Here is a 25,528-nt window from a genome sequence, read left to right as displayed (position 1 = left end):
TGAAACATCTCTGGCAGCTGGGGTATGAGAGAGGGGAGCACAAAAGCTCAGCAGCTAAAACTTTGCTAAAGCACCTGTGCTGGTCTGACATTCCCTGTCTGTAACTGAGTGGAGAGGCATAGGGACAGGGCTTGGGACCCATTATTCCAGTTAGGATTTAACCTTGCAACAACAAATGTTACTGTAGAGGGATCTTTGAAAAGCTGTTAGAGGTGTAGGGTATGTTAGTTTATAACCTTAGAATAAATATTTTCTTCTTTTTCGGGAGCAGCATCAACTGTTGAGAAAATTCCTCACTAATGGTGATGCTTCCACATATCTGGCTGTAATTATACATGTTTTATGCCCTGAAATTCCTTTGAAAATACTTTCTAAAACCAGGCTGTAGGGGAGAACATACTCAGCATGGATTGATGTAGCAGTCCTTAATGATGGCTTTGTGGACCCAATGAATCCTTACCCTTGTATATACATCTTTAGTCCAGAGGGATGAAAGTGGGGTAAAAATGGATAAAACCAGGTTTTTTTTCCACAGGGTCAACATTCTCTCCTGGGCTCTTGAGCTGTAAAGACATGTTTGTTTAATATTCTTTACCCAGGACTACCAGGGAAACGGATAAAACAGTGAGCAGAGGAATACTCATGTGGTCCTACAGCAGACCTCCCAGGCAGGAGCTGAATTCCGAATGCCTCCTCTCAAAGTTTGCCTTGGATTTCACTGCAGGTTTCCAAACGGATGGAGAGAGGGCACAAAAATATTGGTTGGGTGCAGGTGTAGGTAGGAGGGTGATCTGGAGTGTGTGTTTTTGCTGGGAGAGGGGCTTGGCTGCACTCAGAGCATCTCAGTTACCCCTAAGGGCTGAGATCCTCCTTCCCACGAAGCAAACAGAAAGATTGGAAGGGCAAAACAAATGCCACAGTGTCCTCAATCCACTGCCTTCATTAGAAACCAAGGAAAAAGCTGACCTGGGAATATGATGGCTGCCTTTGTACAGTGCTCTGCTTTCCCAATGCTTCCCCTCCCAGATTTTCAATTACAAGATGAAAGAAAAGATCACTTTTTCCCATTTGACAGAGTGCCTGACCAGGACAATACACTGGGTCGTGTGGGCTTCCTAAGGGCTGAGTTCTAGGGACTTCAGTTAAAAAGGAAAAAAAAAAAGAAAAAAAAGAAGGGAAGCTGAATCATTTTCTGGCATGATTTATTTGAATGACCCGTCTCTGTTTTTCAGTTAGATTACAGTGCCTTAAACTGTGGGCTTGAAAGAATGGTAAAAGTTGAATAATTTCCTCAGTTCAAGATGTGTCATTTTTATATTGTCCATTAATTTCACTCACTCATGCCATGCGTCATTTTTGTTGGGCTTTATCCGCCAATTCATCTACATAATCTGCTAGCCTGTCTCTGTTTTTAGCCGAAGACATCATTCATCAGACAGAACCATCCACCAGACATTTCATGGCGCTGATCTCGTGTTGTGCTGAGGCATCCTGGGGTGGCTCAGGCGATGTCTGCCTGCTCCTGTGCCCTGCCTGCAGCACTGGGGCTCAGTTCAGAGCACAGGGATGTTTTCTGCACTCTGGAAATGTGAGGTGCTTTGTTTTCCTGCACAAAAAACTTGAGATAATTTTTAACCTCTTGCCTTGAACCGTAGAGATTCAATCTTTCTAGAATGTGTTGTTATGGGAGAACAGAACATAAGTTTTTAGTTGTGTAAATCAGTATTTTCTTATATCCTGTATCTATCTCAATCATGTTAGAATATGCCTTTTTATTATAGATTTTATAAAAATTAAAAACTCCTTTGATTTTTTAATTTGTGACCTTTATAGATAATGAAACATCCCCTTTTTCTTGCATTTGAGACAAATGCAATGATGTCTTCCTTAACTGCTCTGTAGGACAAACTATTACACATTGCTTGATGGGGCTTCAGCAGGCCTTCAGGTATTTGAGGGATGGTCTGTGCAAACCAATTTCCAGTGACTTGTATAGTGCTTACAGTGGTTTTCAAACTCCTATAAATGCAATTTTCTATTTTAAATACTTCTATTTATGTCATTATCCTTCCAGATCCCCAAAATTGTAATCCTTCCTTTATAAGAGAATCACAGTAATTAGTGAAGATTATCACACATTGTGTGCACGTAAAATTTACATTTTTATTGCCAGCAACTGAAAACCATAAAGGAAAGCATGAACAAATCTATTGGGACCAACTTCAGTGTTGGATGAGGTGAGAGAAGTGAACGTCATTTCTTCAGCAGGCCGGGCTGTGCCAGCTGTGAAATCAAAGCATTATCTTCCATCCACTTGTTTTGGTTGCAGATTGTGTTATTCCTTACAGAAGTCCTCATTTTTTTTGGTGTTTGACCCAATCTGTAAGTCCTTAGACCCCGTGCAGCTGACAGGAGGACACAGAGGATGTGCAGCTGGTTTGTGTTGCTGCAGTTGACAGCTCAGGTGCTTCTCTCCAGCTTCTTTTGGGGCTGTTCCTGCTTTATCACTCGTGTTTTCCCTTCCCTCTTTTTGGATGTTGAAATCCACAGAGCAAAGCAACATGTCCAGTGCTTGACAGCAGAAGTATTTCTCTCAACTCCCATAACACTGAATAAATATCTGTGGCCTGGTCCAAGATCCCACAGCACTTCAGCCAGCTAGACATCCCAGTTGTGGTTATTTTTGGTAAAGGAAGAAGCAGATCTTGCAAAGTGATGTGGAGTCAGCTGAGGGGTTGCTAATCTCTTGCGTGGGTTGTGTTTCTCCTGTAGCCATTTGGGAGCAGTGAGATGGGCAGTTGACTTCCTCTGGAAGGATGTTCAGGCATGCTCCGTGGCTGACCAAAGCTTTGGCATTTTTCTGAAGGTTATTTGGACAATAGAAATTCCTGAAAAATGTACGCTGTGTCTCTGAGAAATATTAGAAAAAGGGAAGGTCAGGAAGTGGCTGAAGGTCTCTCAAGGTGTTTTGGTATTTTCTCAAAACACATGCTCCACATATCTGTATGTCTGACAGCTTTCCAAGCCCTCCTCATTCCCTCATGGCTCTTTAGCTGGTGTCAGACAGTTCTCTTAGAGCTCAAACACAGGCTGCAGCTGGACAGTGGATTGTTTGATGTTAAATTCAGCCTTGTCATGTGGTCCCAAAGCGTTGCCCTGTGAGGAAATGCCTCTCTCCAGACCTTGGTGTGAATATATGAATTAAATAGGAAAGTTTTGTGAGAGTCCCAGGCTGGAGAATAAAACTTGTGTTGTACTGTGAATGATTTGCTCCAAGGATTAAATCAAACTGATGGAGGTGTTTTAGGGCCAGGATTGTGAAGGTTTGTTTCTGGTCACTGACCTTCCCCATTAGAGTAGCATGGATTCCTATAAAGTCTGGCTGTGGAGGACTGTCTGTGTCTCTCTCTGTGACTCCTTTTCTTTCTGTGCCCTACCTTGTAGGGGAAATCAAAATCACAACCAGCCTTTGGAGCCACTTGTAGCTTGGTGGGACTCTAGTGGCCCATGCCATGGTCAGAAGGATGCAGCTCTGGACCAAAGTGCCACCACCCCACAGGGATGCACAAGGACAGGCACAGTGGGACTGGGTCAGCCACAAAACTCCTCTCAGTGTTGCAGTGCTCCTGCAAACATGAGAAATGGCATGAGAAATCCAGGGCTCTTGCCCAAGGTCTGTGGTGTGAGTGCTGGCTGTGGTCAACAGCAGCCTGGTCTGCTTCAAAATCCACCTTTGAGTGTCCATCTCGGTCTGGTTTCATTGGGCACTGACCTCCCTCCCAGCAGACACGATGGATGTGCTCTCATTTCAGATTGGACATGCTCCTCTTACAGGCTTTGCAGCATTAGAGTGCAGATTTCCTTTGCCCTGCTTAGTTTTAGGAAAAAAGCCATTTGTTTTGTCTATCCTTGCAAGTGCCAGAAATGTGAAATTTTAAAAAGCCTTCCCGAAAAGCTGCTTTCTTTTAAGAAAAGAGCAACTGAAATTGTAATTCTTCTCTCTTACTGTCTGATGAATTTATTATCACGTCGTTTTAGTGCCCAAAAGTGGGTTTTGCCTTGCTTAAAACTGGGAGAATTTTTTCCTTTCATCTGCTGCTCCATTAGTTCCTATCAGAGTCGCAGTTAAAAAAGTTAATTTGCCTGAGTATTTCTGCAGATTGCATCATTGCAGTGTTTCATAACGATATGGCAAAAGTAATTTGAAACAGATAACAATAGTTCTGTTTCAGGATAACCATGATTTCCTTGTCATTAAGAGGTCTGTTAGCGGGTGGAGGAGGAGGAGGAGTTTTATCTGGATGAGTTACAGATCATATGGTGTGATCAAGTGTGGGTTGGTTTTTTTTTTTCCTTCCCCCTCTTTTCCTTCCCTTGGAATCCACAGCGCTGGACTTGGGTTTGGATATGAAATGATTGGATAGTTTCAAACTCCTGTCTGCACAAAGTGGCTCAGAGCTTCCAGATGTTTTCAATAAGGAGCCCAGAACTGTCGCATCAGCAGCCAGTGGCCGGGGCTGCTGCTTGCGTCTCCTCTGCATTTTGAGCAGCTCGCCAAAATATGAGAGAATTATTTACTCGTTGGAGTAGGTTTTTTTAAATTTAATCTTTATTTTCTGATTGTCTGCTTCATTGTGTTGCAGAGCATAAATGCTATATACTGTCTAAACACTTGTATGGTATTCAAGGACTGCCTTAAATAGTTGGACAAAAGAGACTGGAAGCTTTTGTTCTGCTCCGTCCGGGCTGAGTCGTGTTCTGTGTCTGCCCAACAGTGCCTGTGTGGATGGCAGGCTGTGTGCAAGGCAAGATTTCTAGCCTGAAACAATGCAGCAAAAGCCCCACCTAATGTGGGAAGAGAGCGATGGTCTCCCAAGGGAGACTGTGTCTGACACGTTATCTTCTATTTGTTTATGTTCTGTTTCCCACCCCCCCTCAGCAGTTAAGTCTGGAAATGAAGATGAGATGCACTTTGGGTAGCTGCAGTCGTCACTGGCCCCCTGATCTTTTCTGTGAGTCAGGAACATAACTACAGAAAAAAACTCATGGAATAAATGAGGGATTTGGAAGCTTAAATTAAAAAGCAGAAAGGAGAGAAGGTTTGTTTTTTTTTTTCTTGGTGTGTGTTGATTGTTTCCCTCTGTGGCTGAAGGTATAGGGGAGTCAAGGAGATAACTGACAACCTTTACTAGATCTAGACACATAATTGAGGAGTAAGGCAGGGCATCATCTTGATTCACAGGACATGCACCAAGTCCTGGGACACATCCTGTGCCCAGAGTCACCCAGCCTGGTGTGGGTCTGGTAGCTTCCCTGGCTGCTTCTCTCCATCTATCTGCACCTTCCACATGAGCTTTCTGTTCCCTGCTGTCCCATGAAAACCCACACTGGGTCACTTGTGGCTTTTGGCCATCCCAAAATGCTTATGCATAGCTCAGGGAAACTCATATCTCATTTCCCCTTACCTGCAAGAAGGGTGAGGTCATGTGAGCCACAACAGACTGGTTGGTGCAGCTGCAGGTTGGACCCATCTTGCATCTCTGTGGAAGATTCATTGTCACAGGTAGTGATGCTCACCTCCTCTGCATGGTGGGCGTTCCTTCAGCCCTGCAGCTGGACATCTCTTTCTGGATCAAAGGTGAAGTGCTTTAAATAGAGTTTCTGAGCAGAACTGTGCAGTTGTTTTTAGGGTAAATCTTGGCTGGCTATACCAGCAGCTGTGATTAAATTGATTTGAAAACAAATCTGTCTACTATATCAGTTTTTAAAAAAAAGGTCCTCCATAATGAAACATTAGAGCATCATTAAGGCACTGTGACTGTTGCAAATTCCTACACCTGAACTAAATTCACATACTTTGTTTATGGGTTCCTGTCTTGTAAATTTAGATTTGAGGAAATCCCTGCCTTTTATGGAAGTGTTTGAAGGGCTGGAATGCTGTCACAGCCATTTCTGATTCCTCGTCTCGATGGGCACATGACTGCTGGGACTCATTACTTGTGGAGAAAACTGGTGGCTCCAGAAAGTCCCCAAAGTACGACCACATTGTGTGTGTCCTAAGACTGAAAGCAGAAGCTCTGCTCATTGTTGGAGAGAGCAGAGTCATTGGCTGAGATCTTGAGCCAGGGATTGTAGCTGTAAGACAGCCTGGTAGAGGAATCCTCCTCAGTTCAGCTGGTGGTGTGGTGGAGATGAAACTTTGGGATGTGAGGGACAGACTGGAGCGTGAGGGAAGTGTGGGGAGAGCCTGGCACTGAGTAGGTAAGCGTGTCCCTGTGTCCCTCAGCAGGAGCAGCTCATCAGCTGCGGGTCCCAGCCTGCCCAAGGCCAGTCTTTGTGTCAGGGCTGGCCACTCTGCCATCGAGTCTCAGGAAAAGATGCCCTTTGCTTGGTTACTGAGTCTGCTGAATCTGTAGGGTAGCTGTTTTTGTGCAGTCTGACTGTACAGATTGGGGTGTCAATCCAGGAGCTCACAGCAGTGTGTGGTGGTTCTGTAAACTCCTGGATTTTGGTGTTTTACTGAATGGGCACGGAGGGGAGTCAGTTCCTGGGTTACAGGCAGGCTGTGGTGCAGTGTGTTTGGGCAGTCAGAAGGCTGGGTAGCACTGGGAAGAGAGAAACTGGAGTGCTTGCTTACAGCAGATGGGTTTAGATCTCCTTTGGAAGACTCATCTTGCATTCAAATGCCAAGAACTCGCGTTTTATCCGTTCCAGTAGGCTGCAGGGTTTGAGTCACCTTTGCCAGAGTTTGAGCTGGTGGCCACAAATCTCCTTATACAACCAGGGAACCGGGACCACCCTACAGGACTGGATGAAAAGACCTACAACCCCCTAACTGAGCTCCAGGAGTGGAGCAAATCCCAGCAGCAGGAGGTGAGCCAGTTCTGCCGGCGCTGCCGAGGGTGGCTGCTGGAGATCGGCAATTAAACCTGGGCTTGATGAGTGCTTTTCCAGTTCTGCACTTTCTGCTTTGCAGCTTGGGATTTAAAATTGCTGCATTTTCAGCTTTTCCATCTAGCAAAGCAGCGAGTTCTGGTCGCTACGACTCCCAGTCTCCGAAAACTCAGCTTCCCCTTTTCTTCTCTCTTTTTTTTTTCCTTTCATTTTGAACCGCCCCCATTCCCTTTTGAATCGGTGAATGAGAGAATGTCTAAAGCCAGGGAAGTATGGAAAGATTTCATCCCTGGAGAGGTCAGGGTGGGGTGGAAAGCGGAGGGGGCTGCAAGGGGGCAGTTTGAAAACAGGAAACCATGTGGCAGTGAGCATGCAGGGCCCAGCTGATGTGAATGAGCTATTGAGAGCAGAGAGACTCGCGCTGGCCCCGGCATTAGAAAGACAAAAAACTTTAGGGTTGGGTTTTTTTCCCCCCAAGAAACAAAGCTCAGCCTTTCAGGCTAGAATAGAAGAGGGAAGATTGTATTTTCTGGACAGTGAGTTGCTGAGATCTTTGCTCTGTGTTGCAAACAAACCAAGAAAAAAGTAAATGGCTGATTTCCCTTTTTTTTTTATTTTCCATGTGTGCTGATTAAATCATAAATTTCCATTCCTGGTTTAGGAGAGCATTAACCTCAAAACTGTCTTTCATTCACCTGGCCTGGGGGGTAGGAAGAGTCTTTTTACCTCTTGAAAAACACGTCCCTTTGCTCTCAGTCTCGTTTTGCACCGAGCAAACACATCAAGTGCCTGCAGCCAGAGGTGGAACAGGCTGGCAAAGAAAAGCTGCTGCTTTTTCTTCCCCCCTCCCTCCTCTTTTTTTTTTTTTTCCTTTCTCTGAATCATGCTCCCACAACTGCAAAGTACATTTGAAAGCTGGGAGAACACTGGTGCAGGACTAAAAAGGCAAGCAGTGACGTCCCAGCCCAAATCAGGAGGGAGTGGCTTTATTTCATTATTTTCTTTCCTTTTGCCCAGTGCTGTCATTAGAAATTTAAACTTAACGCAAACCCAAGCCGTCTTGCCCGGTGAACAGGGAACTGACTCGGAAGGAGGAAAGTACTTTTTTGTTGTTGTTTCTTTCTGTGCATGAGGGTGTGAAAAACAAAACACTTTGGTGACAGTATTTGCGTTGGATACGGAGATTGGTTTTTTGGCTGTTTTCATTTTTTTCTTGAATTAGACCCGTCGTGGCTGAGCCTACCTTCTGCCTTTCCACTTGGAGCGTCAGTATTCCTGCTGCACACATCTGGCTTTTGTTCTCTTTTCAGGCAGGATTTTCATTCTGGTGCTTTTTGGATATCAAAGTTGTCTGGAAAACATCTTTTTATTATTATTACTGTAACAGGAAGGCTGATACCATTCTTAGCATTCGCAAAAAAAAATAATAATCCTATATGTATAAAGCTGTCTTCAAATGCCTTTTGTTTGCTATAAGTTCCTGCATTGCCTGTAAAAGCAAATCTGTTCCGAGAAGACTTTATCAGCCGGGCGCAGCGCTGGGATTTTCGTTTTCCTGTTGAGAAGCTCGGGCAGGCTGGTGTGCTGAGACACTGGGACTCCTCTGAGCACAGATGTGAGAGCTCTGGGGCTGTGCTCAGCCCAGGGTTCATGGTGGGCTCTGCTCCTCCGCTCCCGGCTCTTCGGACAAAATGTACGAACGCCACAAGCGGCGATACAGCCTGTGCGACATTTCCAAGGTGGACAGGACTGTAGATGTTGTGTTGTTAAAGGTATGATGTTTGTATATATTTATTTACCTTTCCCTGTCTCTGGGGGATCAATGTGTTCCTTGCTGTAGTCATATCCCTTGGGATGATGCAGAGGGGAGGGACAGGTGGAAGAGCTCTTGCCCTTCAGCATGGAGGTGATTTTGAGTGTTATCAAACTATACAATTTCAAATATTATTATCTCTGCAACTAGATAATCTCTTGTGGCATGGCATCTTTGGGAGAGCTCCCTGCACTCTGCCCTTAAACAGTCCCTGGTTTGAAATCCCAGGTGGGTTTTTAGTATGAGGGGAAAAGGGTTTCCATTTCCAGTGCTTGCTTTTGTGGTTGAAAGGCACATGTTCCCCAAAAGATGCATTCTGCCAAAAAAAGGCATGGTGGATCTTCCTTTGCCTCTGTTTTTTGTTTGTGTTAGAAGGGTTGCTGTCAGTCTTGTTGTTTGGGTGTGATTTTGTCTGAGGATGGGCTGGAGCAAGAATCAGGAGTGGCTCTTGGCTAATTGTCCCAGTGTGTTCCTCCTCTAATCTAAAATTAGCAAGTGCTCCACCAAATGGCACAATGGCAGTCTGGGAATGTCCTGTCTCTGTAACAGCTTTGTGGAGCTTCAGCAGTTTCCTGGCAGAGTGGATGGAAATAGGAGAGAAGCCAGAGGGACTGCAAAACACAGTCCAATTCAGAGATCTTAACTGCTGGAAGAGCATTTCCTTTCCCTCTCCCTTTTTCTCTTTCTTCTTCTTAGCTGAAGCAGTGGGGTTCTACATGATCATATGGCTTCCTTTTTTATGATTTTTGGTTCATGATTGACTTGGTTTCCAAGTCAAGACAAGAATATATAACAAATTTATTTTCAATTAATTCTTGTTCTACTTTGTCTGCACTAAAATAGACCTAACTCTTGTTAACTTGCTTTGTTATGAATGAAAGTGTTCTCCTTTGATTTAATGTTCCCGTTGGTTTTTGGTGGCACAGATAGCTGTAAGTTGTTTTCTCCACCATCTCAATTTTTTTGAGTATTTTAGAACTCTGATGTTAGTGATGCTGGTTGAGGATTGAATCTCATGAGATTCGGTCTATATACACAGTATGAGTCATTAAAAATGTTTTGTATTGTGCACACTCTACTTCTATGAAAAAGGACTGCTTAATAATTCTTGGGAGGAGACCTGGTACCTCTGACAATCTTGGTTGCCAATAAAAAACACAGTCTTATTCTTTATGAAGAGTGTCTGAATGCCTGGGTTGAAATACAATTCACTAGAATTATCCAACTTCAATATTTCTGATGTCACCAGTTCCTTAAATTAGTTTTTGTTCAGCAAAGCTTAGATTCTATAACAAAATGTGGCTCTTGTTAGTTCCAACTGATATTTTCCTAACTGAGTTTCAGAACTGTGGGTTATACTGCCTGTTCCTGCAAATGACTCAGTGTCCATATATGTGTGCGTGTGTGCACGCATTGCTGCTCCCAACATGGGCTGTACAGCCTGCAGATGTTTAAAATAGGAGGGTGCTAGTGACAGCTACAGCTACAGTCAACTCTAGCTCGATTTTCAGACATCAGTCGTATTTTCTCTGGTTTCTATAATATAACTGGTAGATGAACTTAAATTTTGATGATCTGGGGATCCAAGCCAGCACTCAGTGCGTCAGTGGCAGATCATCTCTTGACGTTAATGGGAGTTGGATCAGGCCCTTAATGAGGGAGCTGGGGGTGGGGTTTCTGTTGGGTTTGGTTTTCATTAAAATACTGAAATAAAGCTGTACCTTATCTAGGCCATTGTATTTTGGAGAGTTAAGAGGACAAGTTTTCTTCAATATTGAAAAGCAAGTATATGGTTCTTAGAAGACAACAAACCCAAATTGGATCCATCAAGAGTCTTTGAGCCAATGAAATTTTAACAAGATACCTGCAAAAGCACCAGACAGTTTGGCTGCAGGTTGGCTCAGACAAGCTGTCATTTCTTGAGTAGTAGATGAGTATGTTCTTTGCTTAATTTTAAGATAGGGAACTCAGTTATCATAGAATTGTTTAGGTTTAAAGGACCCTTAAGATCATTGAGGCCAGCCATTAAGCCAGCACTGTCAATCCACCTCTAAACCATGTCCCTCAGTGCCACGTCTGCACATCTTTTATATACCTCCAGGGATGGTGACTCAGTCATAGGAGACAAAATCAGCTGCTGAAAAAGGACAGTGTGGTGAAGAAAAGATTTTATGCCATTTTGGGTACTAAATGTTTATAGATGAGATTATATTTGTGTTGATTGTATCCATTCTTAGATACAGTCGCAAAAGAATTTTTGTTTCCTACCCATTATTTTGCAGTGCAAGTGTTGTCTGAAGGGCACTGTCTTGAGGTTCAAATTTTCCATGTTTAGATTGAGCCTGAAACAGTGGCTTGTGAAGTTATGAAGAAAATGAACCTCAGCAATTTTGAGGGTTGATGCACGCAATTATTTTTGGCTTTAGTATAGTTTCTTCCTCCTCTCCACACATGAAAAAGCAAGAGGCAGCAGGTTACCAGCAGTGTCCCAGTCCCTGCTGGAGGTAGGACTTCATCCTAGGAAGAAATTCTGTACTATGGAGAGATGTGAGGCCCTGGCACAGCTTGTCCAGAGAAGCTGTGGGATGCCGCATCCCTGGAGGGGTTCAAGACCAAGTTGGATGGTGATTTGAGCAATCAGAGAAGTTTTCCCTGTCTACAAGAGAGGTGTTGGACTTGCATCATCTTCAAGGTGCCTTCCAACCTAAACCATTCTATGATTCCATGATTCTATGTCCTTCACTGGCTGCTTCAGCAATGTGAACTTGATGAACTTGGATCCTGAACTTAGTGAACGCAGGGAAGCCCGGATGATGCAGAAACGACATAAAAATTTGCTGTCATTGTTCCTGCTGGGCTTGCACTGTAGCAGATGAGGGAGAAGTTGTGGGGTGTGTGGGATGTCTGCTTGTCTGAACATTTTGCTGAGCTCTGAGCAGCTACGTGCAGGGTAAAGCAGTCTGTGCTATGTTACTGCAAGCCCAAAATGGGAAGTCTCAGTGTGCCCATGTGTGCCTTGGCAGCCCGGTCTCATTTTTATGATGTGCCTGCTACCACAAATAAAACTATCTAGGGACAGGATACCACAACCACGCTGGCTGGCACCTCTTAGATACATGTAAGTCAGACAGGCATTCAAGTGAGGATGAGCAGGCAGTGCTTTGCAGAGTTACAAAGAGTTAGACTTGCTTTGGGAATGGGAGACTGAGTAATCGCAGCTGGGGATGTTTTCTAACAGTGTTTGCCTAAATCTGCATTTCACCTCTGTGTGTGAATGCTGAAGCTGTTAAGGATAGGTATCAGGAGTAAGTTTTTTTCACAGCTGGGGCAGTGAGGTTTGATTTTTCTGCTTTTCAGATGAACCGATCCCATTCAGCTTCCAGCTGAAGATAAGAACATTATTCATTAAATTAAAAACAACATTAATTATTAATCAAGGTATTTTGAAATTAAAAGGACAGCACTATTAATGAGTTGTTCTGCTTCCTGGCTGCTCTGGTAGCTTTACTCCAGCACCAGGGAAGATCCTCTAGATCTTTACATAAGGCAAAGTGCCATTTGCAGCATCCTAAGTGAAAAGTATGTGGAGAAGTCCCTGAATTAACTGAAACGAGGCTTCCTTACATTCTGTGTTGAAGTTTTTCTTCTTTATTGACACATAAGCAAGTTTATTCCTTCTTTGGAGTTGTTCTGAGGGAAGGATATCCCTGATGGGTATGTGGTGTTCATCAAACTTTGTGGGCCTAAAATGACTGAACTTTAATCCAACATCTGTCCATGCTGTTCTGGTCATTGAAGGACAGAAGGAGAGAAGTGTCTTTAGAATGGTGTAAAGAGCTTTTGAGTTTTCCTGTTTGTGTCTCATGTAGAATTACAACTGGGAGGGCAACTTAAATGAAATTATTGTATTTTCACATTAGGCACATACCTGTTGTGGGAATTTTGTTCCCATTTAGTTAAGAGATGGGTTTTTTGCAAAGCCAATGCTGTTATTTTTGAAGCTTAATTAAGGTCTGTTGAATTTTAGTTTTGCTGGTGGAGGATATCCCAGTGCCAAGGGCTGGAAAATGTACTTGGGGCACACGTTCCTTTTCCCAACTGGGACATTGCTGGGGGATAAATGCACTCTAGGAATTTAGTGTTGCTCTTGCTCCATAAAGAGCTAATTTATTTGGTCATGTAACATGTCCTGTGCTTGTAGGAGCCTTTTTTGGTGAAATCCTTTAATGCAGTTTTCTGTAGCACTGCTGGATTGTTGCTACGAGAGAGGTTTGGACCTCCTTGAAAAAAATGTCCTCATACAGTGTCACCAGCTCTGTAAAGGTGAAAGACTCAATGTGGCATATTCACAGTGCTAGAAGAAAAATCTCCATAGAAGTCATTGCAGAAATGCAAGTGTTGTCTCTTTTGCCTTACATTTGAGAATGTCTTTGTCTTCTGCATCCACCTGTTAATATCTTCCCCCAAAGCTAAGAAAATACACAGGGAGATTACCAAAATGATTTAAATAAAAAATAAATGTGGAATTTGCAAACAAATTGATATGTCTGCTCTTAATATTGTCTGGCAAGATGAGTGCCAAGGCAGTGATTTTTGCTCTTGATGTGAGTTTTGTGTGTATGGAGTCTTTCTGCAGCAACAGATGTTGAAGGAAAACAGTGGAAATTCCTTCCCCAGATGCCCCATCCCTCATGCTCCTTTTCAAAACTATTTCAGAGGATCTTGAAAGGTGTTTTTTGTGAAGGGGTAAATCAATTGTTGCTTTAGTTTCTAGTGCAGGAATTGCAGGCAACTGGCTAATTTCATTGTAAATGGAATTGTAAAGTTAAAAGTTGGTCAGCATAAACATTGAATTCCAGTTATGTGTGCAAGTTTCTTTAGTCCCTATAGGAAATTTTCAGGAACAGGAATTTCCTAGAAAATAATTGTAATATACATAGAACTTCTAAAAAAAATCATTGTGTCATTTTTGCTTATGAAAGGAATTAATTATAATTGTATTTAGAGTATTGCTTTTCTCTACTACTTTTATTCTACAGTGGATATTTAAAATGGATATTCCTCAACGTGGTGCCCAAGTACTTAATGATACACTAAGCAAGCTACAATTACTCTCCTAAATATTTTCCTATGTGCAGTAGTATCTGGTTTTAGCTGCAAGGTAGATCATAGTCTGGAAGCTGGGGAAAATAAAAGGAGAAAAATGGAAACTTGCACATTTAGGACAAAGTTAAAATAATATGGAGGGAAGACGAATCTCTAGGGATCTGCTGGGAAATGAAAGTTAAAGTCATCTGGTTCCTTGTGCTCTGGAGATGTTGATTTATATCACAACCAGCGAGGTTGACAAGTGCAAACTTTTGCAATAGTGAAAGATTTCCTGAAAGGTCAGTGTGTTCTTTTTATTGTGAAATGGAAGGCAAGAAGAGTTAAAATAAAACCAGAGGGAGAGAAAAAGGACTTTTCCATGCTGGAAATGTAGAAGAGGCCCCGAGGTGCCTGTTGCTAGTGAGCCTCCACCACACAGCTCTGCCCTGGATATTGCTGGAGTGTCTTTGAGAAGCAGGTCCTGATCCTGGTTTTAGGGGCAGGCACCACACTGGAGTAGATCAGATAATTCCTTGTTCAAGACCAAGGGAAGATGAAGGAAGAGCCTGGGAGTGGAGTCTGGGGTCAGCCACTGATCCTGCAGGACGGAGGACACTCCAGCACCATCCTTTTCTTGCGTGTTCAGTCACATCAAGGTTCAAGTTCAGCGTCTGCAGGAAGATGTCCCTGAGAGTCAGGAAATACCTGTGTGTGCCCAGAAAGACAAATGGAACCATCTGCTGCTCACAGCTCCAGCTGGTGTCCTAAAGGCCTCTTTGAACGTTTAGCCTGCTGGTGTTTCACAGGCAAACAGAAAATCCTGCAGGATTCAGTCTTTGGTGCCTGGGGACGTGTTCCCATGATTCATTCTGTGTCTGAGCTGCAGATAAACACATCCAGGCTTCTGTAGGGAAAAATAGCTGGTTCTCTCCTGGCATTTCTTCAAAAGCTGTGTATTGAAACTGTGTTCCCAGAGGCTGTTTCAGATTCCCTCTGCCACTGGAACAGCACTGCATCCTCTGCTCCCGCCGCAGAGACTTGGGATGCCTGGGGTCAGTGAGCTGTAATCAGTGTGGGCAAGCAGGAAAGTGTGGGGCTTTTATCATCTTCTGTGGCCACCAGCCTGTGGTCCTGTCCTTGGGCTTCTCTCAGCAAAGCAAGAGACTGCAGGGAAAAGGGAGGAATTGTCTCACATGCAAGGCACACGTGTCTGCGAAATCCCAAGTCAAGCTCATTTCAAATTTCTCCATTCTGGTGCATTCTCCAGCTCCTGATGTTCAGATGCTTTTACAGAGATAATTTCCTCTCCAGCCCTTGCTGTCTGTACCTGTAGTCACTAATCCTGAGTAAACACAAGCAGAATTCAGGTTGAGGAGGGATGCCAGTGCTCAGTGTTGGGCTGTGGATGGTGGGGTTTGTGTTTTGAGTATCTATGGACCACCCAGTTCCCTGAGACTATGCAGTAAACCTCCCTCAAAGCCTGTCTGGGCTCGTTTTGGCCTGGGGAATATTTGTATATAGTAGTGGTTTCCTTTGTTTTTGTTTTGATGGTGATTATTATTTTTCCTGAATTAGGGCTACTGAGATAAATATTTAGTTTCTAATGTTTTATTTTGTACATAATTAAGTATATCTGAAGCAACACGAGCACCTTAAACCTCAATGTTACTTTCTCATTACTTTTTTTAATAGAGAAAAGCAGACGTTTTCAATACTTGGCAAAGCCACAGGGCTGAGGAGAGAGCTGGCTGGGAAATGGGAAAAATGCTCAAATATTTTTTGAAAAAATGCCAATGTCTATAATGCATTTTCAGTGAATGACTCAATTGGTTCTATTAAAGGAAAATATATAATGGTAATTCAGCCTAATATGGCTTATTCAACATACAGCTTGAACCTCTTCCTATTTTGCTTTCTTACTGCTAATTACTGAATGGGATGTTTAATTACTGATTTCCAGTAGTGGACATCAGTATAAATCAGTTGTTCCTTTGAATTTCACGGTGATTTGTTTAAAATTAAGAAAGGTGAGACTCTTCTTGAGGAGGAAGGAGGGAGGTACAAGTCAGTCAGAAGGAGACACAATTTGGTTTTGCATCTGAAATGGATCATTCCTTCATTTGTGTGGACTTGAGCACTTTTGTGCTTCTATGTGAGTTCAGCCTCAACCTGTAGCTTTGCCTTTAATAAGACACAGGAAACTGTGGTGCAAATTTATTCTGCTTTGTCTAGAGAGAAAAGAGTAATAGCATGATATTTATTGACTTTACAGTCATAAAGTGGTATTTATTGACTTTGCGGCTCTTTTAAGACTAAATAAAGAATAAATTCTGTGGTTAAGTTTAGATGCTAAGGTTAGATACCACACAGCCTTGCTGAGAACAGGGAGTGTCTTCTGTTCAGAGAATCAGAATGTGACCCCCTGTCCATGCAACAGTTATAATGCAACATGCTTGTGTCACTTGGGAAAGCAAAAAAAATATTGTTTTGCAGTTTTGCTTGCAAATCCTTTCTCAGACTGAAGACTGCTTCTCTCTTCCTCACTGCCTCTCATTTAATACAGATGTATTGTGTGTAAAAGGGAGGAAATGGATATACAGGTGCGTGTGGAGCAGAGGGGCAGGAACACTGGGATCTCAGATGTGTGTACATAAAGAGGTGTGATGGGGTCTTGGGTGAATATCTGTACAATGCAGTCAGGGAGTAAATGCTACAAAGTGTACATCATCCTTAAGAAAAATAGTCTGCAAGGTTCCATGGAGGTGGGAGAGACATCCAGGTGGGACATGCACTGAGACCTGGCTCGGTAGAGCTCAACATCTCCTTCACCTCTCCTGGGAGACTCCTGCTCGTTTTTCCCCTCTCAGAACTTCTCTGTTCCTTCCCAGTCTCTGTCAGCAAGAGCTGCTGACTGGGGAAGGTCATGGCATCCTCTCCACTGGGGGATTTTAAGGGCACGCTGGATTAGGAGCTGTCAGATGATAATTGAGCCGAACTTGGCTCAGGGACTAGCTGACCTGTCAAAGGCCCTCCCAACCCCGTTTTGTCATCGCGCAAGTATGGAGGAGGACAAAACCTGAGCAAGAAAAATGTGCTGTAGCAAGTGGCTGCCAGGTCTGGGGGAGTGCAGGGTTGCCTGTGTGGTGTGCAGAGCAGGAGGAGAGCAGAGGTGCTGGCAGGAGCCCCTGGGGTGACGGGCAGGGGACGCAGCCAGAGCGGGGACCAGCCAGCCAAGGACTGCAGTAACACATTCCATGATCTCAGTGAGAGAGGAAACAAGGACGTGGGTCATTAGTCAAAGCAGCACGTCAGGTCAAGGGTAGGAGAGGCTTGGTTTTAATTTATTTTAAAAAAATAAATAATCAGAAGGCAAGAGCAGTGCATTTCATAACATAGGAGAAAGGAGAACATTGAGGGGCTGGGAGTACAGCAGAGGGCTGCAAAAGTAGAGCAGGGTCATGGAGGAGATTTGAACATAGGTCAGATGCAGAAAGTAAATAGTAAAAATTCACTATTTGAAAGGGAGGAAAGGAAATTATTTCAGGAGATAAAAGAAAAGCCAGACAGCGGGTAGGAGAAACACTTGACATATAAAATCAGGCTAAGTTATCTGTTTCAGTAGCTTTCTTTTAGCTACAGCTTAACATGGGAGATCCTGTGTGTCGAGGCAGGTCAGGAGGGGAAATAACTTCTGGGTTTTGTGGTGTGGGACAGGTGAGATTTGCATGCATTTGACAGTAAGTAAAGGCGTTTGGCTCAAAGAAATGGCAGAGAGAGCAAAGGGGCTTCCAGAGTCTGCCAGCTGCAGACAAAAATGATGGGAAGTGAATGTTGGATGAGCCAAGGCTTGTGGATAGTCCAGCAGACTTCTGAGTCAAAATGTTGGACAACACAACCCGAGTGAGGAAGATGAAAGCACAGGCAGAGGGAGGAGGAGGCTGAGAACAGATCAGTCATCCTTGCTGAAAGACTGGGAGTCATGGAAAGGGTGAAGGGCGGAGTGAGGTGATAAGGGCTGATGTTGAAATAAACCATGTGATGTGTCTTAGTGTTAAAATGGGCGTTTCTATCATCATCATTTCAGTTAATGCAAGCCCAAAGTGCTTCTGGTTCTCACCATGACCTGGGCGCTTCCCAAGCCCTCCATTCCACATCACCAGAGCACTTTGCTATCTCTGAGCTAATTATCTGTACAGCAATATGGGTGGTAAGGAATTTCTATTCTGTAGGTAGTGAACTGAGGCATAAAGCAGAAGGGTATTTTCCTACAGTCCCGCTACAAATGGAGGTGGAACTTGAAGCCAAGGTTATCCAGTCCTCCACTAGTAGCTTAAACACTGACTCATCCTCCCTCTGAACTCCTTCCTTGAGCAGGAGCCACCTTCAGATCAAACTTTCCATGGAGAATTAAAGGGTTTTGGCATATTCTAATGGTTTGTTTAGTGATGCAAAAAAGACTATAATGGTAAGTTACTTTTGACATTTTTATTATTGGGGAAAAAATTAAGCCATAACTCTGTATCTGCTGGTTGCTGCAGAGGGGTATTGGAGAAGAGAATAACGGGGCTGCTGGTGAGAGTGGCCTTTCTGTGATGTGCTGTGCTGTGTTTTCCAGATAAACCGTGAGAGCTGGTGCCCGCTGGAGCCATGTCCCGACCCCTCCCTGCTGGAGCGCAAGCGCACGCGGGACTCTCCAGGTGAGCTTTGTGCTGAGGGCTGCTCCACACCAGCAGCCTTCCTCCTCACCTTCTCTAGCCCTCCTCTTCTCCCTCTTTTTAACATCCTGGTCTGGATGGGGAAAACACATAAATTAAAGAAACTGTGTAATGACTGTGCTGTGAGTCATTGTTAGCACATGGCTGCAGCACTTGACTAGCAGGGAGCTGTGTGGTGTGTCACCATCTCAAATAACTGCATTTCAAGTGCTTCAGTATTTTGATTTTCCCCCTTTTTATTTTCCTAAATAAACTTGGAAGATGTTGCAGGGGGCAGGCATGGTTTCTAGCTAAAAGGATAATACGATAATTTGAACTCCTAAACCCATATTTAGACCCAAATCAGTGGCTTGAGATTTTTACTTCCCCACCCCCCGAAAGTTGCCATGATTCCAGGCTCAGGAAGCACAAAGGCTGTTCAGAGCCATTGTTCCCACACCCTGCCCACTGGCTGTGCCAAGCTCCCATCCCAGCCCTGTGTGCTGGCTGGTGCTTGCTGGCTCTTCCACTGGGACAGAAAATCTAGTCTGGGCAAGCTTCAAAGAAGGGTTGTTGTCCAAGATAAGAAAAAAAGCATTTCCTTTCACTGGATTATGCATGTTTAAAACAAATAGAGTAATTTATCAGGGCCCTGAATAGGGACTTTGCTTAGGCTGCTCATGGAGAGGAGGCTTCTTGCCCTACTGTCCTTAGGAGCAGTGGTCTCACCCAAATCTCCTTCAGTCTTCTTGAAAGAAAATGAGTATCAATGTGAAATTTAAACTCAGTCTTTGAGACTGTAGGCTAAGAGGGGATAGTGTGGGTTAGTGACCTTAGGGATTTTTCCTAAATAGAAGTTTTAGCTCACATTGAAGTTAAATAAGTGCTTTTTCAAAAATACTGCCCTTTATAAAAGAGTCATTAACAGCAATAGCTGTTTTGAGAGTGTTTTTGCAAGAGAACCTGTGGTATTGCCATGTCTCTTCTTTACTAATTGTATCTGTGAATCCTTTCTATCTTGGTACAGCATTTTTATGCTTCAGGCAATAGTTACTGCAAAGCATTTGTCTGCAAAACTACATGGACTCATTTGACTTGCCAAATATATAATCATATATTCCTGTGGATCACTATCAGTTGCACACCTATTAATTATCTAATGCAATATTACACTCTAGAAATATAATATTAATTATGTAATTAGGCAGCTGTATATACAGATTTATATTAAAAATTATAGTAATACATGTCTGTAACACACACTTAAAGAGATAGGTTTTTAAGTAAATGTGTTCTCCAGATGGACTGAAGCAGCAGAAGGATCTCAGGTTATGCAGGTTCTGGCCTTTCTAGAAATAATATTGTTACTGCACAGGCATCCTGCTGCTCTGTGGTGCTGGGCTGGGTAGACAGGGCAAGAAAAATCTGGCAAAACTTAATAGCAATAAAACCACAACCTGTCAATGTGGCTAACTTAAAAATACAATACTTGATAAACTCTCTTAGAAGGTAACTCCAGAAATTGGAGCTTCTCATTTTCTGTCACTGCTTTTGAAATTAGACGTGCAGAAGAGTGTAGCAGATACGTAGTTATCAGCATGGAATTGAAGGGTTCAGTCCTGGCTTGGAGGACACAAGAATTTGGAAAATGTACAGAAGAAATTGCTTGGAAGTGTTCTACCTAGGGCTTTTTTCTCTGTATTTTTTTTGCCTTTATATTTTGCACAGAAGTGTTGCCAGGGGTGTGAGACACAGAGCCTAGCTTTGCGCAGCGCCTGTGCAATTCAAAACAAAACCTGCCAACTGAGACAAGGGGAGGGAGAAAATGGAGAAAATATTCACACCTCCAACCAAAAATGAAGGAGAGTGTAGGGAAGAGAGGGCTTGGGAATGAGTTTCTCAGCACAAAAGCGCTGAGGTGTGTGGAGGGGTCCCCATCATTCTGCTCCTCATCCTTTTTCCTTCTTCCTCATCTCCTCTGCCCCTGGAGGCTTCGCTGCCTCTCGTGCTTTCTCCTCAGGGTGAGGTATCCATCCCTCAGCACATCTGAGCTGTCCCCACTGATTTTCCAGTGGAACGTGGCTGGAGCCCCTTTGTTTTTCAGTCTGGGCTGTGGACATGCTGTGCTGGCTGCCAGCTGGAGGAGCAGCACCTGGCCCGTGGCCTCACAGCCGCTCCGTCTCTTCTTTCCCTTCATCCCCCCTTCGTCTCTCCCCTCCCTTCTCCCCCTCGGTGATGGAAAAGCAGTTCAGATTTTCCAGGTTTACTGAAAGGGGAACAGGAGCAGCTGCAGCATCCAATAAGTGCTTTTCCAATTCTCCACAGCATGGAAATTCCTCTATGGGGTAATGGGGTTTCCGACTGACTTCGACTGCCCCTGCCCTGAATGGGGACAGCCCCACCACTATCAGAGAAATGTTATTTTCTCCAGAAGAGCAGTCACTCCCATCAGTTAGGATGTGGCTGGGGGTACTCCATAGCTGCTGTCAGGCACAGATTAAGGATGGGGAAGGCAAAGAGGTGACCTTAAGCTACCCAAACCTGTCATCCTTTCACTGATGTTTAAGCTTGATATCACCAAGGATGGAGCTGATGGGGTATAATTTAAGAGTCAACTAATATTTTATTGCCCTGGCTCTTCTCCAGAGAGCTGAGCACATTTTGGATCTATTTAGTTAGAGGAGGTCCAAAATAGCACCTTTCTTTAAAAAAAAAATCAAACAAACTAATAATTAGACAATATTTTGAGCTTGGAAATTTGAGTGTTCAATTTTTACAAAGTTGTCATTAATACTTTTGCCTGAAGAGTGTACAAATAAAGTATGTACAGACTTTTCCTGTTAAATATTTTGGAAAGAGGACTTTTGCAAGGGCTGCAGTCCAGTTTTGTACTTCTGATTAACTCACTGCAAACAGCTGGAAACATTTGAGAAAAAAAGAGATGCACTATGCTTGTATTTCAATGTCGGGAGTTACGAAAGAATTTTTTAAAAAATCACTTAATTTTTGAATCCTGAAAAAGTAAAGCTTGTCATGAAATTCACACACACTCTTTTTTCAGTAAGAAGTGTAGAAGAAGAAATTAAATAATTGTTCAAATATGCCCTTGGCATTTAGAGAGAATTGATTCTTTGAGAATGAAGGCAAATATTGACAAGTTATATTTTTATATTCATTGAATATGAATCTAATTTTGCAGCTGTTGCAATCCCATTATGCACTGTATGGGATACCTCATATGTGATGTATTTATCAGCACCTCAAACTACAAGTGTTTACAGCTGTTCATACAGAGTTTCAGTTTGCACCATGTACTTCAATGATGCACTTAAAAAGGAGTTTTAAACTCTGGAATAAATCATTTGAGAATTCACAGGCAGTTTTTGGGAGGTGAACAAATTTATAAAGCTTTATTTGTAAAGCTGTGTGTTTTCAATCCTGGAATTCCTTGAGGGAATGTGAGTCTGCTGTGTGGATGCTACAGAAAGCCTCAGGTTGTGACTCTTTGTGCTTTGCTCCTGCAGAATGTGAGAACTTCTTGGAGGATGGGCTGAGCAGCGTCTGTGCCTCGTCACAGGGTGGTCTGAAAAGAGAGTCTGGGAGTGAGTCTGACCTCTTCCCCTTGACTGGTGATGGGATGGAAGACCTTGTCTTTGGGAAGGTAAGAAAGCCTTGTTGAGATATGGTTAAAAAAGCCTCTGATAAACCCATACAGCACACACAGATCATCTTGGTGAATTGGAAACCTGGAAGTGATTATCCTGGAACCGAGTAGATGGGAAGGATCCGGTCTCCTCCTCGGATGCTGCAACATGAGGGATGTATTTACTTGCAGCAGAATTCCAAAAGCTGTGTAGCCCCCAATGGTTAAAAAAATGGAAGTAATTTTGTCTGTCCAAGAGTAAATCAGGCACCAGAGGAGCAGTTGAAAAGGTGGATTTTCTTGCAAGGGCATTAGGGATTGCACAGACGATATGAAATCCATCTTTAACTCGTGTAACAAAGAGCTTTTCTCCAGCAAACTGTGACCTCTGTGCTGACACCTTCAGATTTATATGCTGTAATTCTCAGAGGAACCTGTGTTTTTCTGTGAATTCAGTGTCATAGGAAGGAAACACTCATTCTAAATACTTCAGGCCAATTCCAGGCAATAGTTTTGTTGCCTAGGTGACGTACATCTAATGCCTGTTTGCGTGCAAGTAGAATGAAAGTGTTTTCAAGTTTGCTTAAAATCAACAACAGAAGTCATTGCTAACCTTAGTCATCCCTGTGCCCTTTGTGTTGCTGAGGAGGAGTGGGAGAGACCTGAGAGACAGAGCTGGCCTCCTGAGCTGAGGATGCCTCCCTTTGGCATCAGTCTTTTGCATCTACGCCAGAGCAGCCTGAATTTATTCAGGGGGTCGTTAGGTTATTGCTCTTGAAGACTCGTCTTGCTGGTAATTTGGATTCTTCGTGGCATAAGCAGATGATGAAAAAGCACCCAGAAATAATATAATGATGTAGAATCAAAAGGGATGTGATTAAAGCAGCCATCACTGTGGTCTCCATGAAATCCCACTCTGGTTCAGCTGCAGCTCACAGGTTTGAGCAGGCACAGCTCCTACTCTGAAAAACTTTACTCTCAGAGTAGCTTTCACACTGGCTTTCTGAGAAATGTATTGAAAGCAACAGAGTTCTGTTTGCTGAAATCAAATCAGATGGTGGTGAACATTTCCCAGCAGGATGGGAAACACCACAGCCCAGGCTAAGTGATCTCATGTGCTATAAATGAACAGTAAAGTCATCCTGGTAGGGCACAGAGCTCACCAGCCTCACCCTTCCCCATCCTACTGTCAAAAGGACCTGCACTGTCAGAGTACAAGGCTGTGTGGCTGAGCAGGCTGTCTCAGTTCCCTTGTGTACAGTGACAGGATTGTGACAGCCAGCTGCCACTTGAGCCTGATTTAATGCTTAAATGGGAAAGTGTGAAAGAAGAGTTCAGTGGAACACAGCAAATTTTATATTATACAGAATTTTAGCTTTTCCCCTTTCTTATGTGGAAAGTTTCCTTCTTCAAATATGAGAAGGAAAGATTAAAATGTAACCAGAATAGGCAGTGCAGTGTAGCAGGGATGCCATAGCAAAGGGAGGAGGTGGTGGGGAACACAAATCTTCAATTGCCAGTGGAGAGAGGGCAGAGGCAGGAATTATTTTCTTTATAAAAAGGGAATTTCTTAATTTAGCAGCCTTTGCATTGTTCTCATTATGCAGTGAGTTGCAGACTTTGTCTTCAAATGGCTTCAAAAAGTTCCTGAGTTGAGTTTAGGAAGTTATTCAAAGCTAATCTCAACCTCAGTTGCTTTATTTTTGTTTTCCTGACCAATTTGATTCATTGTCTCCTTTCTCTGAGTATTTTTTCTACAGTTAAAGTTATTTCTAAAGTACCAGAAAAACTAAGTTAGTGTTGCAGATTTGTTCCTTAATTAAATCTTTTTTGGTTTTACAGTACTGAATCCAGGTGGTAGAAATGCAAATTATAGACATTCTTAATGACCATCAAAATAAGTAGTGGCTGTAATCTTGTGTCAAAAAAATCTTGTAAGATGCTTGTCTTGGCTGTAGTTGATTATTTATAAACCTATGAAAGAGTACAGTTTCTGTATCAAATTGGGAAGAGACAGAATATGTTTATGAACAAAAAGAGGATCTCAAACATTTCAGTGTCATGGTGATTATTGTTATTACAAGTTCTGTTCTTGTTTCACTTTTCTGTGGAGCAAGAGTTGAACTTCTGTCTACTGGAGTTGTTTTCTTTTATTTTATTGTAAAAATAACTCCTTTGTTAACTGCATAATGCATTAAATAATGCATTAAAATAAAGGTAGGAAGAACAAGTTGCTGTCTGTCCAGGGTCTTTGTGCTGCTTCCTTAGACATCACTGGAAATTCATAGCCTGAGAGCCCTGGTTGTGTCCCAGGACCATGAGGAATTGGGGTCTGTGGTGTCACAGGTGCCTTTCCCTGTCCCTGGTGTTTGGTGTTTGCTCCTCTCCCCTCTCCTTCCCTTCTCCTGTGCTTGCTTCATTTCTTTCTCTCTCTGAAAGAGAGTGCTGAGCTGTGGAGCATGAGCTGTCAGGTTCTGGGAGCTTTAACACTAAAACCTGCCCTTTTTTTCAGACTTTACAGTCTGTCAGTGAGATGCAGAAGTTACTTCCAAGTCTATGGCTTCAGCAATTTTTTTTTTTTTTTTTTTTTTGCGTCAGCACTTCATTCCCATGTCCTCATCATCCTGCTTTTCCCTCTCTGTCCCAGACAGCCATCTGGGCAGGCTTTGCAGCATCCTCCTCTTGAATGATTAATGCTGCATAAGGTCATTTCTCACAATCATCTGGCAACATCCTGGGGTGGAGCCCATACGCTTTGCTCATCTTAACTTTCAACCAGCCACCGAAGTCCAGCATTACTGGGAAGCTTTTTAATGTGCCTCTTGGGAAATGATTCACATGAAGGGAGTCAGGAACCCACAGATCATTGCCAAAGGAAGGGTTGCAATTCAGTATCTTGACTTTTGTTTAATTTCTGCCTTTGTTTTGGTTGGCTCAGAGGAAATACACAAATACATAAATGTTTTGCATTTATTTTCTCAGAGTTGTTGTATCTCTTAAAAAAAAATAAAAGGCAAACAAAAAAGCCCCAACAGCTGTGCAGAAAAAAACAAACCCAGAGGAATAAAAATTTGAAGGGAAAAGCTTTTACCTCCACTCCAAATTGTAAAAGTTATGATAAAGAATTAATAGAAGACCACTGTTGAAGTTAATTTTAGGGAACCTGGAGCCATAGGCAAATCCAAAGAAAAAATTTCTCTGCTGCATTATATATCAAGCCATCTAGTGGAATGGTATTCCAAATAAACTTCAGGATTACAAGGTTTAATTTCTTTCATCTTCTTTTTTAAAACACTCTAACACCTTTAATGTCTTTAAAGGTCAGGGGACAGAGAAAGTTTGTGACTCAGCACTTTGCATGTTGTCATCATGATTGAGAGAATGTTTTAATTCCCC

General features: G+C 43.0%; 1 protein-coding gene across 18 annotated transcripts in view; it reads left to right on the top strand.

Moving 5' to 3' along the window:
• Window positions 1-25,528, top strand: part of AKAP13 (A-kinase anchoring protein 13) — a 203,298-nt gene that overhangs the window by 126,957 nt on the left and 50,813 nt on the right. For 15 of the 18 annotated variants that reach the window (XM_033070336.1, XM_033070327.1, XM_033070333.1 and 12 more), the window contains 2 exons: window positions 18,411-18,492; window positions 22,014-22,150. In XM_033070336.1, coding sequence (XP_032926227.1) covers window positions 18,411-18,492; window positions 22,014-22,150 — 219 coding nt within the window. Of the gene's footprint in view, window positions 1-7,917; window positions 8,667-18,410; window positions 18,493-22,013; window positions 22,151-25,528 lie in introns of those variants that run through there. The other 3 variants (XM_033070341.1, XM_033070338.1, XM_033070342.1) reach the window with 2 other exon arrangements.

Source organism: Catharus ustulatus, chromosome 12, assembly GCF_009819885.2.
Source record: "Catharus ustulatus isolate bCatUst1 chromosome 12, bCatUst1.pri.v2, whole genome shotgun sequence".
Taxonomy (NCBI): Eukaryota; Metazoa; Chordata; class Aves; order Passeriformes; family Turdidae; genus Catharus; species Catharus ustulatus.
This window is presented reverse-complemented; position numbering and strand designations above follow the sequence as displayed.